The sequence below is a fragment of the Ictidomys tridecemlineatus genome, chromosome 10 (assembly GCF_052094955.1).
Source record: "Ictidomys tridecemlineatus isolate mIctTri1 chromosome 10, mIctTri1.hap1, whole genome shotgun sequence".
In the NCBI taxonomy this organism is placed as follows: Eukaryota; Metazoa; Chordata; class Mammalia; order Rodentia; family Sciuridae; genus Ictidomys; species Ictidomys tridecemlineatus.
This window is the reverse complement of record NC_135486.1, coordinates 9,228,727-9,247,834: the sequence shown is the minus strand read 5'-3', so window position 1 is coordinate 9,247,834 and position 19,108 is coordinate 9,228,727. Positions and strand designations below refer to the sequence as shown.

Below are 19,108 nucleotides of genomic sequence, written 5' to 3'. Positions count from 1 at the left end.
TTACTAAAGTACATTTCTTAACCTCAGTTACCATCTGTCTGGATTTTGGTGGGGCATTCCCACATTACACCTGTTGTACTGTCATTTTACTGTTAGTGTCCTTTTGCATTGTAAAAACAATCACGAGTTAGAAGATAAAACATATGGCTACTTTATTCTCAATTCCTTTATCTTCTGTATCTTTTCCCTTCTTGAATATTTACTAAAATATCAAATACCATAATTTAACTTCTTCCTGGTAAAAATCTGATTTTTTTTAAAAATTAAGAACATCAAGGTTTACAAAAAAGATAAGTTATCATCATAATATGAGAACAGTAGCAAATTTAAGAAAAGGGAAAGCATACTTTAAACTTTGACATTATACCTTTCACTGTTTTTAACTCAACTTGTCTTTCACTGGGAAACTGATAAAATTTCATAAATTTGGAGAGGGCATGTAGGTATGGGTAGAATTCTTTTTATTAACATATGGAATTTTCTTTATAATGATTAGCTGGTACTTGCTTCCATTAATCTCTGCATTGATGATTGTGAAAGAAGGATGTTATGCATAAAACTCTTAAAAAACACTGTGGCATGCATTAATTCTTTAGTTTTCATTATTAATATTTTATTATGCATTCAATTAAAATATACTTAGTTTATTGTTATTAAGGTATGTTCTGTTTTATAAACACACATTAACCATTACCCATTGTTTATGGATAGATTATATTATCAGCATTAAATTAATATGTACAGATATGCATATCTTCAAACTTTTTCCTTCTTAGAAGATCAGAAGCTATTTTTAAAATGCTGGTAGGCAGTCTTACACCAGTAATGATTAACTGTATAAATTTTCATACATTTCTTACTTAATTTTATTATTTGCTTTTCCATGTAAGCTTTTTAAAAATTAGTTAATTAATTTTACAGTAAAATGAATTTTTACATACAGCATGCAAATGAAGCACAACTTCTCATTCCTCTGTATATACATGGTTCAGCGTCACTCCACTAGTGTAATCATACATGTATATAGAGTAATAATGTTGGTCTCTTTCTACTGTTTTTCCCATCTGCATAATCCTACCCATCCCCTCGCTCCCCTCTACAGAATTCCTTCATTTTTCCCTATCTCCCTGCCTCACTATGAATCAGCATCTGCTTACCAGAGAAAACATTCAGCATTTAGTTTTTTAGTATTGGTTTATTTCACTTAGCATGATATTCTCTAGTTCCATCCTATTACCTGCAAGTGCCATAATTTCATTCTTTTTTAAGGCTGAGTAATATATCATTGTGTATATATACCACAGTTTTTTTTTTTTTATCCATTTCTCTGTTGAAGGGCATCTAGGTTGATTCCATAGTTCATCTATTGTGAATTGAGCTGCTGTAAACATTGATGTGGCTGTATCACTGTAATATGCTGATTTTAAGTCCTTTGAGTATAGACCAAGGAGTAGGATAGCTGGGTCAAATGGTGATTCTATTCCAGGTTTTCTGAGATATCCAGGTTTTCATAGATATCTATCTATGGTGGTTGCACCAATTTGCAGTCCCACCAACAATGTATATCTTTTTCCACACATCACTGTGAACACTTATTATGGCTTATATTCTTGATAATTGCCATTCTGATTGGAGTGAGATGAAATCTTAGTTTTAATTTGCATTTCTCTAATTACTATAGATGATGAACATTTTTTCATATTTGTTGATTGATTGTATTTCTTCTTCTGTAAAGTGTCTGTTCAGTTCCTTATAGATTGGGTTATTTGTTATGTTGGTGGTAAAGTTTTTTGAGTTCTTTATATATCCAGGAGATTAGGGCTCTGTCTGAGGTGCATGTAGTAAAGATTTTTTTTCCCATTATGTAGGCTCTCTATTCGTGTTATTGATTGTTTTCTTTGCTGAGAAGAAACTTTTTAGTTTGAATTTATCCCATTTATTGATTCTTAAAATTCTACTTTTTGTAGAAGTCTTGTAAAGGAAGTCAGGTCCTGAGCCGACATGATGAAGATTTGGGCCTATTTTTCTTCTATTAGGCATAAATGTTTTCAACTATATTTCATTATAACTTATACTCTTTAGCAGATGAAGTTTTAATTGTTTTTAAGTGTCCATATGACTCCAAAGAAATGGGAATTACAAAATGTAACCACCTATTCTTATAGTAATTCTAACTGAAAATTAGAAAAAAAAATAGTTTTGGAATAAATGAATGAGTTCCATTTAATGAAAGTAAAAATTACAACCAGGCAGCACAAATTTTCTTGCTGTAATAATCAGGAATTAATTATCTAATTTAGCAACCAGCCACACTTTCTCTGGGTTTGCGCTGATGAGAGCACATAGTGATTGACAACTGTTGTTGTCCGAGAAACTTGTGGGTAGGGGTCAGTCTGTAGCGCAATATTTCAAAGGAAATGCATCTACATACTTGTTCTCAATTGTACAAATGTGAAGTTGCACTCCTTTCATACATACACTCAGTTCTTCTTTTCCTTTGCTCTCTATTTTTACCTTAGATCAAATTCTACCTCTTTTGTACAAATGAAAGTTCTTTCTGTACTTTTATAATACCCATTAAAAACAAAGATACAATATGAATGCTTCCTTTTTTGAAGAGGAAAGAGAAAATGACTTCTAAGATGCAACCCCAAAGTTGAAAGAGCTCTTACAGGCAGCCTGGTTAAGTGATCCTTAATTACAGCTATAAAACATACTTATTTTTGGCCCTATTTTGCCAAAAAACAGCAAATACTCTGATTAATATATGCCTCATAGTTTTAGACCTTTTACTGTAGGAGCAGTCAGGTTGAAAGTATACTTATGCACATATTTAAATAGGCTTGAAATTTTTCCTACAATTGTTGCTTTCAAACTATAGCATTATGGCAGTAGTAGTGAAGTTGTAAGTATACCAACTATGAATGGTCCTTTTGGATAAATGAAAAGAAATATTTTCTCATATATCAATTAAAATTCTCACTAATTTGGGCTTTTGACATAGCGATGTGGTAAATTGAGATATTTTAAACATCACTTTAGTACTTTAAAAATCACTTTAGTCCAAAAGAGAATAATATAGTTGTTTATGGTTAGCTAGGAGAACATGGATTAAAAACTATACCAGGAGTAAAACCACAGCAGGAAGTACAGCTAAGTCAGTTTGCTCATTAAGAAAGAAATCTTAAATCCTTTTTTTTTTTAAATTTTTTAATATTTATTTTTTAGTTTTCGGCAGATACAACATCTTTGTTTGTATGTGGTGCTGAGGATTGAACCCAGGCTGCACGCATGCCAGGCGAGCGCTGCGCTTGAGCCACATCCCCAGCCCCTTTAATCCTTTATATTCCTTATACTGATCCATTGAGAAAAATAACAAGTGGAAAAAGTTTAATTATAAAATTATATTCCTAATTATCTCTAGTATTATCATCTGCTTTTTAATTTTTTTCCTGGTTAGGAAAATATGTGAATCCTATTGACTTTTCGTTATCATATTGTTTGGAGATAGGCATAGTGTATAGAATGTGTGGGTGTGTGTATAGAGAGAATACTCCCTCTAGCCAGAATACAGTTTTGTTTTGAGTCTTGCATTCTCTAGAAGGACTTATGGATTGATTAAGATGATATGGCAAGCCTGCTGCTTTGGGCAGTCTATTAATGAAAAAAAAGAAAGAAAGAAAATCTTACCACACAATTGATGAATGTGAGCATAACCATCTTAACTGTTAGAGTTTATTCTCCCATCTGTTTGGATTGCTCTCTTACTTTTAATAGAAATAGAATTTCTACTTATTACATTATAGATATTTGTAGATGGATTATCCAGTTATTGCCTGTTAAAGCTATCAAATAGAACTGACTGCACTAATGCACATATTTTATATTTATATTGTCTGATGTGATAGTTCTAGCTACATGTGGCTGAGGAGCACTTGATGTAGTTGCCATGACTGAGAGACTGAATTTTTGGTTTTATTTAGATTTAAATAATTTAATCATGGAGCTGGGGTTATGGCTCAGTGGTAGAGCTGTTGTCTAGCATGTGTGAGGCATTGGGTTTGATTCTTAGCACCACATATAAACAAATAAAATAAAGGTCCATTGACAACTAAAAAATATTTTAAAATAATAATAATAATTTAATCACATATTACTAGTTGCTACCATGTTAGAAAAAAAGCACAGTTCTGAATCATCTATGAAGTATAGGTTCTGAATCATTGCCATCAAATTATTTATTTTTATATCAACTGAAACTGACAGATATTAAAATTTATTTTAATTAGAAAAGTTTGTTTAAAGAGGAATATTAACAATGATGAAAGCTTTTCTTTCGCTGTAAATAGCAATTCCTTAAAGGTAAAACTAGTCTTTTAAAAGTATTTTAACTTATTCTAACTCCTCTGAAGAATGTTTACATTTACACTTTTATTATAAATTACATTTATATTATAAATGGTGATATTATTTACTTTGGCTTGTCATTTTAGCAGTGATTTTCCGAAGGGATACACTTTTGATACCTTGTTGGCCTGCAAGGGATATTCATGGAATTTTGTTACTTGGTTGTTTGCTGGATTAGCATAGTTTGGTTATAAAATTAAAAGGACGAATTCTCTTTACACTGACAAGGCCAAGGGGGTAAGGAATCAAATTTAATATCACCATTAGAACAAACATGTATTTGCTCATGTAGAAAGGACCATTACCTTGAAAGTATTCTTGTCCAAAACATTTAGCTTCAACATTATAATAAGACAGGATTAATATGTGTGGAAAAATATTCTGCAGAACAACACAAATAGCAATATTGTGAAATTTTCTATATAAAACACAGAGGATACATGACAAATATAAGGAGTTGTGACTTCAGAGTAGAAACCAAATAAATGAATAGTAATTAGGACTTTAAAAAAGAAAAACAATTGAGATATTTGAATATATAGTATGTGTTAAATTATATTATGTCTACATTTTCTTGCGTATGACATGATGTTATTGTGGATACATAGAAGTTCTCATATTTAAAGGGATGATAAAAAGAAAAAATATCCTGATATTTAAAACTTACAGATAGTTGGAGAGGAGACACTGTATGTATGTAGAGTGGGGATTGTGCAATGATGAAACATTAATGGTTAGTGAGTCTGAAGTGAAGATTACTTATTTTTTTTTTAAACTTCTTAGCAGGTTTGGTTTTTCAAATTAAAAGGTAAGGTGGGGAAGAAATAGGAGTTAAGACCATACCCTAATCCTGAAATTATTAAGCATGTTTTTAAAAGTATGGCAATACTTCAGAAATATAAAGAGACCTCTTTTTATAAAAGGAAAAAAATTATCAAGAATTCCCTTATGGATCTAAACTGTTTTATCACAACTTTGATAAAGTACATGTATAAATGTAAAAATCACGCACCATCTACATGTTTCTAGCTCCTATACAACTTTTAATTCATATTATAATTAAATGTAATCAATATATAAAATCAAGAAAATTCAAAATAACTAATGGTATAATACTAGTAGGATGGACTAATACATACTGTGCTGAAAATGTTGCCACTTTACATAGCAAACTGGTTTGGGGTACTTAATTATATATATATATATATATATATTTTTTTTGCTTTTGAGGTTATCAGACCTGTATTAATAACTACCATTTGATATTCATTTTCCATGCTACTTTTCTCATTCCAGCTACTGTAAAACTTAGTGTAGTGCAATTACAAAATTTAGTCTTTACCTATGTACTGTATCTTTTATATTTTATGTCCTCTTTTTATTAAACTGAAAATAATGTATACTTATTATTTTCATAATACAAATTATCTTCCACTTATTAAACAACTTGAGAAATTAAAGACTTATTTGAATATTTTTCACCTGGCAATATTACTACAAAAACAAGGTTTAATCCTTGTAAATGATAAATTTAATATTAGCACAACAATTAAAGAATGAAGTAGGATACATTTTTCCTTTTTTTTTTTAATTATTTTTCTTGGAGCCAGGATTTCACTGTGTTACCTAGGCTGGCCTCAAACTCCTGAATTCAACCAATCCTCTTGCCCCAGCCTCCCAAATAACTGGGACTACAGGCATGTGCCATTGTGCCCACTTAATTTTCTCACTTTCACTTTGGCATGTACCAAATTGTTACTTTGTATTTGAACTTCTAAATCAAAAACTTCTGGATCAACAATGGAATGCTGTCACTTAAGGTGATTGCCTAATACAATTATAATAATAAACAGAAAAGCCATTGCAAAAAATACTGGCAAAATTATCAAGACTAATCAACTCTGTACAACAAAACCTTATAAAACATGCAGTCACCACAGGAGAGAAGCTGGTTGTCAAAATAACCCTTCCTGAGAGTATTATTGGTATTTGACCTAACCCACAGTCTCCATGGGGAAAGACTATACTCAGAATTCAGAATCCAGAAGTGAATCCTAATATGTATTTTCTACGAAAGTGCCAATGCAGTTCATTAGGAAAATGAATTTGTGCTGCAGTAATTGGGGATCACAAGCAAATCAATGAACTTAGACCCTTACTCCATATCTTGCATAAAAATTAACTTAGAATTGTATGAACTAAAATAACAAAACACTTTAAAATAGGAGAAAATCTTTAAAACCGTGAATTAAAAAATATGTAACACAAAAAGTGTCATCCATGAAAGAACTAATCAATAAATTGGACCTTATCAAAATTTACAACTTGTGATATTCAAAATACACCATTAAGATAATAACAACTCACGTAACAGTGTTTGAAAACAGTAGCAAAAAACATCTGATAAAGGTCTTGTATGTAAATATTTCAAAGAACTCAAACTGGAACTTCCATGTATTTCTGATGGGAAAATGGAGCAACCAACAGCTGTCAGTTTCTTAAAGAGTTAAACATAATATTATCACATGACTCAGATCTGTGCTTTTAAGGTGTCTTCCCAAGAGACACAAAAATGTGTCCTCACAAAGATTTGAATCTGATTGGTCATAGCGGCATTTTTCATAATAATCAAAACCGTGGAGACTATTTCAACCAACTGATGAGTTTCCAGACAAAATGTGATAATATCTTTACAGTGGCTACTATTTGGTAGTTAAAAAAAAAAAAAAAGGCACATGTTAAAACATGGATGAACCTCAGAAACATTATACAGTGTATAACATTATACAGTGTATAAATGGGGCCACATTATTTCATTTTAATATTCTGCAGGTCAATGTATACGGAGAGAAATAGAGGTTGGTTGGGTAGTGGGTAGAAATAGAGGTTGGCTGGGTATTAGTGTGAAGAAAGTGTTCTAAAACAGATTGATGGCAATGGTCATGGTTATACTACTAGGTAAAAGTCATTGACTTGTATACATTCAGTTGATAATTTTTATTATATGCAAAATATGTCTCAGTGATTTTTAGAAAAGTGGGAAATAAAATTATTTAGCATTATTTTTTATAAAACTATTAGAATGTCACAATATACTTCAGATTTTTAAATATTCTGAACTCCTAATATTCTGATTTTAGAAGTTAGATAAGAGGAAATATCTCTGTAACTCCATATCAGACTAACACTGGCATGTGTATGTATACACTTATTTGTAATCATATTTTGACAGATTCAAAAATAAAACAGAAAATATGTATCTTCCTTATATTTGAAAATGGTCATATCTCTTAGTTTTCTGGCTGTTAGAAATGGGTTTTGTTTATTTAGTTTAGGGATAAATAAAAATTATATATATGGGGTACATGGTGATATTACCATAAATGTATACATTGTATAATGTTCAAACTAGGGTACATAGATATATTTCTTCAAATATTTGTCATTTATTTGTGGTGAAAACACCTAAGATCTAGCCAGGAGGTGTGGTATCGCACACCTAAAATCCCAGTGGCTCCAGTGGGAGCCTACAAATTTTACGATTGAATTTTCTAGTTCTTACAAAAAATGTCATTAGTGTTTTGATGGAGATTTCATTGAATTTATAGATCTCTTTAGACATTTAACAATATTGATTATTGCCAGCCTCGGCAACTTAGTGAGACTCTGTCTCAAAAAGTACCATGGATGTGACCCACTGTTTAAGTGCCCCTTAGTTGAATCCCTGCTGCCAAAAAGAAAGAAAACTTTGAAATTCTTTATTTCCATCGGGTATGCACACCTTTATGACTCCAGTGACCTGCAAGAATGAAGTAGGAGGATCTCCAGTTTGATGACAGCCTCAGCAATTTAGAGAGATCCTGTCTCATAATAAAAAGTATTGTGGATGTAGTTCAGTGGTAGAGTGTCCTTGGTTTCAATTCCTGGGACACTGCCCCCTGCCAAAAAAAAAAAAAGAAAAAAAAGAAAATCTTTTTCCTAGCTTTTCTGAAAATATAGTGCCTTATCATTATCCATAGTCACTCCAAGAGATAAACACTATCCTATTAAAATTTCATATTAATTGACTAACCATTCCTTTTCTCTTTTCCCCATACTCTTTCTAGTCTCTCTGACCACTATTTTTTCCTCTCAACTTTTATTTCATTTTTTTTCTTTTTTAAGATTTTACAGAAGAGTGAAATTGTGTGATATTTCTCCCTTTGTGCTGGCTTACTAGGTGAAATCTTAACATCACCTCCAAAAAGTTCTTGCCCTGTTCAGTGTTCTGAAGCATTTGATGTTTTTTCTCCTAGTAGTTTAGTAGCTATGATCTAATATTTAAATCTTTAATCCAGCCAGGCTTAATGCTCACACTTGTAATCCCAGCAGCTGGAGAGGCTGAGGCAGGAGGATAACGAGTTCAAAGCAAACCTCAGCAATAGTGAGGCACAAAGCAACTCTGTGAAACTCTTGTCTCTAAATAAAATGCAAATAGTGCTGGGGATGTGACTCAGTGGCTGAGTACCCCTGAATTCAATTCTTAGTCACCCCCCCCAAATAAGTAAATCTTTAATCCATTTTGAATTGATAGTTGTGAATTGTGAAAGATTGTATCTAGTTTCACTCTTCTGCATGTGGATATCCAATTTTCCCAGCACCTTTTATTGAAAAGATGACCCCTGTCCACAAAACATATTCTTAGCACTCTATTGAAGATTGGTTGCCCATAGATATGAGTTTTCTAGACTCTATTCTGTTCTATTGGTTCATGAGCCTGCTTTTATGCCAGTACCATACTGTTTTGATTACTGTACATTTGTTTTGAAATCAGATAAGCTAATGCTTCCTGCTTGGTTCTTTTTGTTTTAAAAAAAAAAAAAAGAAAGAAAAAAAATGGGGGTTTCCATGGTTCCATACAAATTTTATGATTGAATTTTCTAGTTCTTACAAAAAATGTCATTAGTATTTTGATGGAGATTTTATTGAATTTATAGATCTCTTTAGACATTTAACAATATTGATTCTTCCAGTCTGTGAACACAAGATGTCTTTTGTTTTTGTTTTATTTTTAGCTATTGTAAATGAGATTGGGTTCTAGATATTTCAGATAAAGCTCTCACTTTGCCTATAGAAACACTACAGATTTTTCTGTGTTGTTTTTGAATTCCACAACTTTCTGAGTTTATATATATTTGTGTGTTTGTGTGTGTGTGTGTGTGTGTGTGTGTGTGTGTTTTGTAAGGTCTTTTGGGTTTTCTGTATTCCTTCTACTTTCATTACCATTTCTTTCTTTCTTTTACCTGATTGCTTTGACTAGAATTTCCAGTACTATGTTGAATAAAATGATAAAAGTAGGCATCTTGTCCTGTCATATTTTGGAGAGAAAGCTTTCCTTCATTCAGTATGATGTTAGCTTTGGGCTTGTTTTATATATATGGCATTTATTAGGTTTATTATGTTCCTTCTATACCTTATTTATTCAGCATTTTTATCATAAAGACATGCTGAATTTTTGCAAATCTGTTTTTTCTCCATTTGTTGATGATCATATGGCTTTTGCCCTCCATTCTGATGATATGATGGATCACCTTTATTGATTTACATGTGTTGAACCATCTTTCATCCGTGGAGTGATGTTAGCAATCTTTTTAATGTGCTGTCAGATTTTAGTTCACTAATATTTTGTTTAGGGTTCTGTGTTTATCAGGGATATCGACCTCCAACTTTGTTTTTTGTTTTCTTATCTGGTTTTGATATCAAAATAATTCTGGCTTCATAGAATGAATTTGGAAGAATTCTTCTTGTTGAATTTTTTTTTTTTTTAAATGTTTGGTAGAATTCAGCAGTGAAGCCCTCTGATTTGAGGCTTTTCCTTGCTGGGAGACTTTGTATTACTGAGTTAATTGTTATATTCATTATTGAGCTGTTCAGCTTTTTTCTTTTTTCATGATTCACTCTTGGTAAGGTTCATGTATCCAGGGATATGTCTGTTTCTTCTAGGTTATTAAAGTTTTTAGCATACAGTTTATTATGATTTAGATATGAGATGTCCCCATGGGGGCAGGGAGCAAAAACAAAACTCATATGTGAGACAACACAAGAAAGTGTAGAGGTAAAACAGATTGAGTTATGAGAGCCTTAACCTAATCACTGCATTAACCCAGTGATAGAGATTAACTGGGCAGTAATCTTACTCAGATAGGGTGTAGCTAGAAGAAGTAGGTCACCATGGTCTTACCATTTCAGTTTATGTTTTGTCCCTGGTGAGTGGAGCTCTCTCTGCTTCCTGATTGCCATGTCCTGAGCTGCTTTCCACACCTTTATGTCATAATGTTCTGCTTCATCTTGGTTACAGAACAACACAGTCAACCGATAAACTTTTTTTTTCTCTAAAATCATTCTTGTCAGGGCTTTTGGTCATAGTGATGAAAAAACTGACTAAAACACTTTTTATAATAGTTTCTGATGATCCTTTGTATTTCTGTGGTATCAGTTTTAATAATTCATTTTTATCTCTGATTTTATTTGAGTCTGTTGAAAGGTTTATCAATTGTTTATCTTTTTAAAAACTACTTTGTGTCATGACTCTTGTATTTTTAATGTACATTTCACTTGTTTCTGCTTTGATCTTAATCACTTTCTTACACCAACTTTGGGAATGACTTGTTTTTTTAGTTCCTTGAGGTGTGATTATAGGTTGAGATATTTTTGCTTTTTTGATGTAGATGTTGAGTGCTGTATACTCACCTTTAACATTGCTTTTCCTATATCCAGTAAGTTTAGGCGTACTGTGTTTCCATTTTTATGAAAATTTTAAATTTATTTTTTTTGTCTTTATACATTTTTTTTAAGGAATAAGTTGTTTAGTTTCTGTGTAATTGTATAGTTTCCAAAGTTTGGTTTTATCATGCTGCAGTGGGAAAAAATACTTGATATAAATTTTGTTCTTGATGCTTGTTGGTATACAGTGACAACTATGTAGTGAAGGATTAGGTATTTATTCCAGCCTTTATCATATGGCTTTGCTTTTACTTGTTCTTCTAGAGAGTCTATGTAGCTGCTTATTTTCTTTGAGCTTGTAAGCAGTGCTGCTATTTCAGCACTAGAGAGTGCCCTAAGCCCAAGATTATTTAAATTTGCAGTATAAGTATTGTTGAGAACTGGGGGAGTTCTTTAAAAGGGTAGCTCACCTGCAACCACTGATCTGTGATCAGGTGTCACATGGTTCTGCCCTGCAATGAGCATCACTGCTCAGTTCTTCTATGAAATGAGTTGGCACCTGCTTCCCTCATATTACCCAAGTGTATGCCCTCATCTTACCCAAGTGTATGATGACTCCATCTATGTTGTGCTGCCTGGGGTTGGGACTGGGATAGGGTAGTCAGTCCCCTGGCCTACCAACATAATAATGCTGGGTTATATCTAGAATCCATAGCCTACCAAGATCAGCACAGCACTAGGGCAGGATGTAGGCCTATATTATTTATGCCCTGTCTGCTGCTCCGGTATGCACATATTGCCTGAAAGTGTTATAACCAGCCACAGATGATGCTAGCCTGAACACAGGTGCACCTAGTTGTCTCCAGAGGTTTCCATTTGACACCATGGTAGATTCAGAGGCTCTGTCTGCAGGACAATAGCCATTGGGATCCACGCAGTATTGGATTTAGTTTGCCTAACACTGAATTCGAAGGCAAAGTCTGTGACTACTTTGTCCTACCTGCAGAGGCTGAAGACTTATTCCATGTTGTACTGTCCAAAATTGGGGAAGGATTGATGGAAGCCACCAGGCTAATTCAGGTCCAAAGCCCATAGGCACTGCCCTGTAGGCAGGAGCTGTAGGGTTGTGTCCAGTACTGGATTATATCATGGTGGGCCTGTGTTCTTAGACTTGGACCCTGTTTCTTCATTCTCCCCTCCCCCACCCCCAAGTAAGAGGCTTCACTCCATACTATGTACGAGTTGGGAGAGAAGTTCCTGGGTAGCTCTTTTCTTCAGTGCATTTTATTTATTTTTTATTAGTTTACTAAAACAGGTACTGTGATTTCTCACCTGACCTGGTTTCCTTAACTCTTGTAAAAGTAGTTCCTACCTAAGCAGCTATTCAAATTGATGTTTCTATGGGACAGGGTGTGCTAGGGGTCACATTATCTGTTGGAACATTTGATGATAAAAACCAAATCCACTTAAAATTAGCTTTGTTTTCCATTTCTGTATTTACTAACTTTATTGCATTTTGTTTTGTTTTAGATCACTGTGTCCACTACTATGATCTTCGTAACACTAAACAGCCAATCATGGTATTCAAAGGACACCGAAAAGCAGTCTCCTATGCAAAGTTTGTGAGTGGTGAGGAAATTGTCTCTGCGTGAGTATTACTCTCCCCTGAGGGTGAGCTTAATACTGAGCTCTGTCATCATTTGCCAATTCATAAAATAACTATAGTTGTATGTAAAGAATAACATTGGGTTATATGCACTTTTTCTTAAGTAGTAGATTTCTATATCTTACTCATTTAAAATACACATATATTCTGATCTGTATTGCTCATTTTTATGTTATTTGTGAATAAAATTTATAAATTCTAGTTTTTAATGTAACCCTGAATCTAGTACTCCTAAGTTTAGTGGCATTTGAACTTTTAAATTGGGTTTCAGTTATTAATTCTCCTGAAGAAGAAAACAACCTAGTCAATGCAATAGAATGAAAAGAATTTTATTAAAGTCAACTAATATGCTATTATATGTTTACTTAAAGTATAATAGTAGCATATTTTGGGTTTTAAATAAATTGTTGACTTTTACACTAACACTGACCTCTCTGATTTCATGGTGGGTTTAATTATATTTTTTGTTTTGTTTTGGGTTGGGTTTTTGGGGGGGGTGGGGGGATGCTAGGGATTGAACTTAGGGGCATTTGACCACTGAGCCACATCCCAGTCCTCTGTTGTATTTTATTTAGAAACAGGGTCTCACAAAGTTGCTTGTTGCCTCACTTCTGCTGAGGATGACTTTGAACTCATGATCCTCCTGCATCAGCCTCCTGAGCTGCTGGGATTATATCTAAGCTTTCATCTCAAGCTTAATGATATATTTTTTTCTTTTTTGTTTAGTTTCTGATCTCTCTCAGGAAATTATTAATGCCAGTGCCTTATATATGGTTTCCTACCACATCTGCCTCCACACTTGTTGCTCTAAATAAGAACTTGGTAATTTGAATTGAGTAACAAAATGGGAAACAAGCTTTCCAATGAGAATTAACGTGGGTAATTAGTTCACAAATATTAAATTAGGTGGCAGTCAGTCAGAAATATCCCATCTTTAAGAGAAAATATAATGGACAATGAATAATTTAAATATTACTCAGATTTCAATGTAGATGATAGTTTATATGGCAAAATTTTTTTCTTTGATTTCAGATTTATTCCTTTTTTAAAAATTTCAAATTTGTAAATGTTTAACCAATTAGTTGCCTAATTTTGAATTATGTGTGTACTTAAGTACAAATTGGAATTATGTGTGTACTTAAGCATAAATTGGAAATCTTAGTTGACCTTTTTAATATATATTTTCACCAGTCTTTTTTCCTTTTTAATTTTAATACGTCACAATGATTTTTTTTCCTTTTAGAGGAATTTGAACCTTGGAAATACCCAGAACAAATTTAACCACAAGTGTATTTGGAAATAGTAATGTTAACATTAAAATGTATTTTAAAATAGCAGCATAAAGGGATATTCAGAGCAACACTGTTGAGTAAAACAAATTAAAACAAATATCTAAAAACAGATGTTATGTTGAAAACATGACAGGCAATGGAAAAATATTTTAAAAGTTAGAAATTCAGCTTCTGCAATCAGTTTAATTCTTGGCTATCCTGTTTATTCACTGTGGCACTTTGAAAACATACTAACTCTTCTAAACTTGTTTCCCTTGTCTCCTCTGTGGAGCTAATAGTAGTACCTAGGTTGTGAATCTTTAAGTGATCTATGAAAAATCTTTAGAACGATGAGTCTTTGAGTAAAAAATAAAATGTTGTATTGTGCAGTCATTACAGAAAAATATAAAACAAGCTATGAAGTAAAGGAAAGCAGTTTCCAAAGTTATATGTGTAGTAAGAGCCAATTTTTATAATAGAAATTCGGAGAAAAACAAAACATGATTTTTTTAAAGTCCAAAGATTATATGATGATTACCATTGATTTTTATACAAAATTATTTTTTGGTAAATAACTGCATTTGCATATTCTTTCAGCAAGATAAACTGATCTACTTGATATAGAAAAGCAAAATCTACTTTATGTAGATCTTTTAACCATATCCCTTTTCTGTAGGGATAACTAAACTTAGAAAGTATTTTGTGTTCCTTATACCTATATAATTCAACAGTTGAAAAGTAAATCAAATCAAGAAGAACAAATATCTCCCTAAAGTTGAACACATCTTCCAGTAGAGCGCTGTTATTGTTTGATTGGTAGTCATATGGTGCTGTTGACACCATTGGAATTTATTGATCACTTCCTACATATGAAAAGTGCTATTGAAAGTATTTAAAATTATTTAATTTTCTCAGTAATTTGTTAGATTTATCTTAATTCTATAAAGTAGTAATCACTATATTCATATTTAACTGATGAAAATCTGAGTCCAGTGAGGTTTCATAACTTGCCCAAGGTTAAAAGCAAATTAATAGCAGATTGGACATTGTTACTTAGACATCTTAGCTCCAGAGTCTGCTTTCTGAACCACAATACTGGATTGCCTATAATTAGTAGGGGATGTGTTTAATGCCATGAAATCTTAAATATCTTCCAACTTTTGTGTTTATCTCAGCTCAACAGACAGCCAGCTAAAACTGTGGAATGTGGGGAAACCGTACTGTCTACGTTCCTTCAAGGGTCACATCAATGAAAAAAACTTTGTAGGCCTTGCTTCCAATGGAGATTACATAGCTTGTGGTAAGTGACACCAGCTTTCGGGGAACTTTTTAGCAGATATCTGTCACTGTAGTTTAGGAGAAGTGGTCTATAGAAGGCAGCAGCATAGTTCTGAGCTTAGTTCTATGAATTTTTCTGAAAGAGCACTAGTCCTTTCATTTCTCATTGAGTACAAACCCTGAATACGTGATACAGCATGGCATTTTAAACTGTTTCATTTAGTTATTTTCCAGTGTAGCATAACTTGTATAGCTATTCTGTAGAAGACAAAAAAATCTTAATTACTAAAAATAATTAAGGAGACAAATATTTGTCTTAAGATTGATATTCAGTTTCTTCTATCTAGTGTTCTCTTTAGTAAGTGGTCTGCTTGGGTAACGTTGATCTATTATTCTAGGTCTTTTATTGTTGATAACTTTTATAAGTTTAAATCAGAACAAGAAAAATCAAATTTTATATTACTTAAATGTTCTAATATATCTAATGAGTTTTTATCAGTACTTTTAAGTGACTTAACCTTGATTCAATAAATTTTATTCTCTCTACTTGTATAAACTAAGAAAGTAAATATCCAGCACAGTTATCCAGACTTGATAGATTGTTCAAAAAAGTATACTTTCCTAATAGAATAATGTGATTATTCGGAAATGGGAAATAAATTTTATAGGTTATTTACATTTGTCTCAATTTCCATATGGTAATCTGGTTCAAATGTAAATTAAGATTCTTATAACTAATTTCTGGTTCTGTTGTTGATGCTATCAGTGTTTTATATATATATATATATATATATATATATATATATATATATATATGGCAAATTCAACTTTAGAAGTATCAATCTTGTTAAATTATATAACATTGATCATTTCTTTAGATTGTTAGTAAACCATGGCTCTTGTCTAAGAATGCTTTTTTCAACTGATTTCCAATTAATTCTGTGATCTATTCTTTCAAATTTGACCATAAAAGATTATTGGTCTCTGAGTTAAACTTTGGCTGGTAATTTCTATTTAACTGTGATATTCTAATTCCAAGTTCTCCAATTCTAAAAAAATTGTTTTTTATTTTTTATTTTCAGGAAGTGAGAATAACTCTCTCTACCTGTACTATAAAGGACTTTCTAAGACTTTGTTAACTTTTAAGTTTGATACAGTCAAAAGTGTTCTGGACAAAGACCGAAAAGAAGATGATACAAATGAATTTGTTAGTGCTGTGTGCTGGAGGGCACTACCAGATGGGGTAAGTTTTCATATCAGTTTTTTGTTTTTAAACCTTGGTATCTCATGTAATGTTTTATGTATACACAGGATTTTAAAATTTTTTAAAATATAAATTGATATATATATTTTCTTTTTTGTTTGGTATTTGCTTGGTTTGTTTGAAATGTCACAATATAACAATGTTGTATTGACCTAGTATCCCTTCTATGCATCAAAGTATCTTATGCATATTTATATTACAAGCACTATCACATTGTCTGTATCTCTTCTATATGACAGGAAATTCCTCCAAGTACCCACGGTGTCGCATTTTTCTTATTGATCACATGTAGTATATACTCAGTAAGCATTCAGCTGAGGTTGTATTTTAACAATAGGAAAAGCATTTGATGTAGGTAATAGAGTGGCCTATATGTGTATGTGATTAACTGTTACATGCCTAGTAGATATTATACATATACACACATTAGACCACTCTGGATTCTCTAGAATTGCTCTCTAAAAATGCACTTATGTAAGATTATTTAAACATATTCAATTTGTTGACAAGAAAATTATACTAGGTTGTAAAAAAAATGTTTCTTTTTTTCGGTTTTCACTTATTCCTGTATTATATGAATAAATAATTATTTACTATCATGATTTATTATATTCTATAGCCATTCATTAGATTATCTTCTTAAAAATAGTTTTTTAGGTGCTTAGTTGGTTGTTGGGTTTCTGTTGTTATTCTTGTTTTTGTGCTGGACATTGAATTCAGAGCCTCACACAGGCTGAGCATGTACCACTTAGTATTCTGTGTTCATAAAGTCTACAGCATTATAGAGTAGTGTTCTAGGACTTTACATTCACTCACCACTCTCAGAACAAATTCCAATCCTGCCAGTTTTCATGTAAAAGTGTACCATTTTTTTAAATCTTGTATTCTGTAGTTTTTACTCTGCCTTTTCTATGTTTAGAAGAATGAGTATATACCATTGGGTTCTGTTTGTCTACAATAGCCAGGACAGTAACGTACTATACAGATTTGTAACCTAGAAGCAATAGCCTATAACATTCAGCTTAGGTGTATAGAAGGCTAAGCCATCTGGATTTGTTGAAGCACAGTCTATGAGGTTTGCATAAATTGCTAACAAGGCATTTCTTGGCATACATCCTGGTTGTTAAACAGTACCTTCAAGCAAAATTCTGTAATTTAAAAACAGAATCTTGTTTGAAGGTAATGGAAAAGAATAAGATCAGAAGAATCATAAGACTAGGACTGCTGTTCTCCTGTAAGCATTTGATGATTTTGGTGGGGTGGCTGGAATCACTATGGCAGCTTTACAGGGTCACAGAAATTGGAGTGCACTGTTATTATGAGTGACTATCATCATTTTAGGTCCCCACAGTAATATAGGATAAACCAATAGAAGAGAAGCTTTTATATTGATTGTAATTCACCTTCATATCATATCAGTCCCTGAAAATTAATTGAGGTGACCCTGCTAGTGTTCACAGGATATAAACTTAAATTCCTTCTGAAAGAAGGTAACATTAGCAGGTTTTTCCTTCATTTTTTCCAGTTTTGCAATTATAGTAACTAAAGCACAATAAAAAGTTAGTAATAAAATCCAGCATAGCAACATACAACAGAAACAGAATCATAACATAACTCTTAGATATAAGATTTACCAGACATAGCTTGAAAGTAGTCATGCTTACAAGATGAAAGACAAGATTGAAAGTTTTATTTGGGAAATGGAAACTATTTTAAAAATGAAAACCTTAAAGCTGAAAAAATTACTATTACCAAAAAGAAGAACTCAGGATTTGTTGACTGTAAGTAAAGTAGAAAAAAAGAATTAACTGGTATATAAGTTAGGAGAAGGAAACATGAGAAGAGAAAAATTATTTTAAAAATATATAAAAGAAATAGGGAATAAAGTACGAACATTTAACATGTTTAACAGGAAATCTAAAAGGAGAGCAAAAATTGGAAGGGATTATTATTGAGAACTTTACAGAGTTGACAAAAGACATCAAGGCAGAGAGAGATTCACTAGACCTTTCAACTGCAGAGAATATATAATGAAATATATATATATATAAATGAAATATATATGGGCTTGTCTTGGATCTTATCTTGGGTCTGCCTTCTCATAACATCATTTCCTTGGAAATATATTAAAACAAACACAAAATATTATGGCTAAATTCCTTTATATCTCTTAAGGTTAATACTAAAACCCTTTCTGGTGTTGCATCTGGACTGGGAGAACTGTAAGTTGGTGTAATACCTTTGAACAGTATGAGACTGATAGAAAACCAAGGCACATCTGTATTGAGGTCAGCTGCATGCATCTCTGTCTCTGGTGTCAGTGGATACTCTTAGTATGGGCGGAGGAGAAATCTAAGAGGCTATTCATGTGAGTGATTATTTGGCCTTCCGATCAGTTTGAAGATATTTGTGCAGACTGAATTTCCTATTCTGTATTCTTGAAAACCAAGTAATATAGTGCTAGATTAAAGCCAATTGTGTCTGATCCACTTTGGCATAATATGATAAAACTGCTAAAAA

General features: G+C 32.3%; 1 protein-coding gene across 8 annotated transcripts in view; it reads left to right on the top strand.

Moving 5' to 3' along the window:
* The window catches only part of Cop1 (COP1 E3 ubiquitin ligase), a 173,350-nt gene that overhangs the window by 112,539 nt on the left and 41,703 nt on the right, over nt 1-19,108 (top strand). For all 8 annotated transcript variants that reach the window (XM_078022366.1, XM_078022365.1, XM_078022363.1 and 5 more), the window contains 3 exons: nt 12,640-12,757; nt 15,222-15,346; nt 16,407-16,567. In XM_078022366.1, coding sequence (XP_077878492.1) covers nt 12,640-12,757; nt 15,222-15,346; nt 16,407-16,567 — 404 coding nt within the window. The remainder of the gene's footprint in view (nt 1-12,639; nt 12,758-15,221; nt 15,347-16,406; nt 16,568-19,108) is intronic.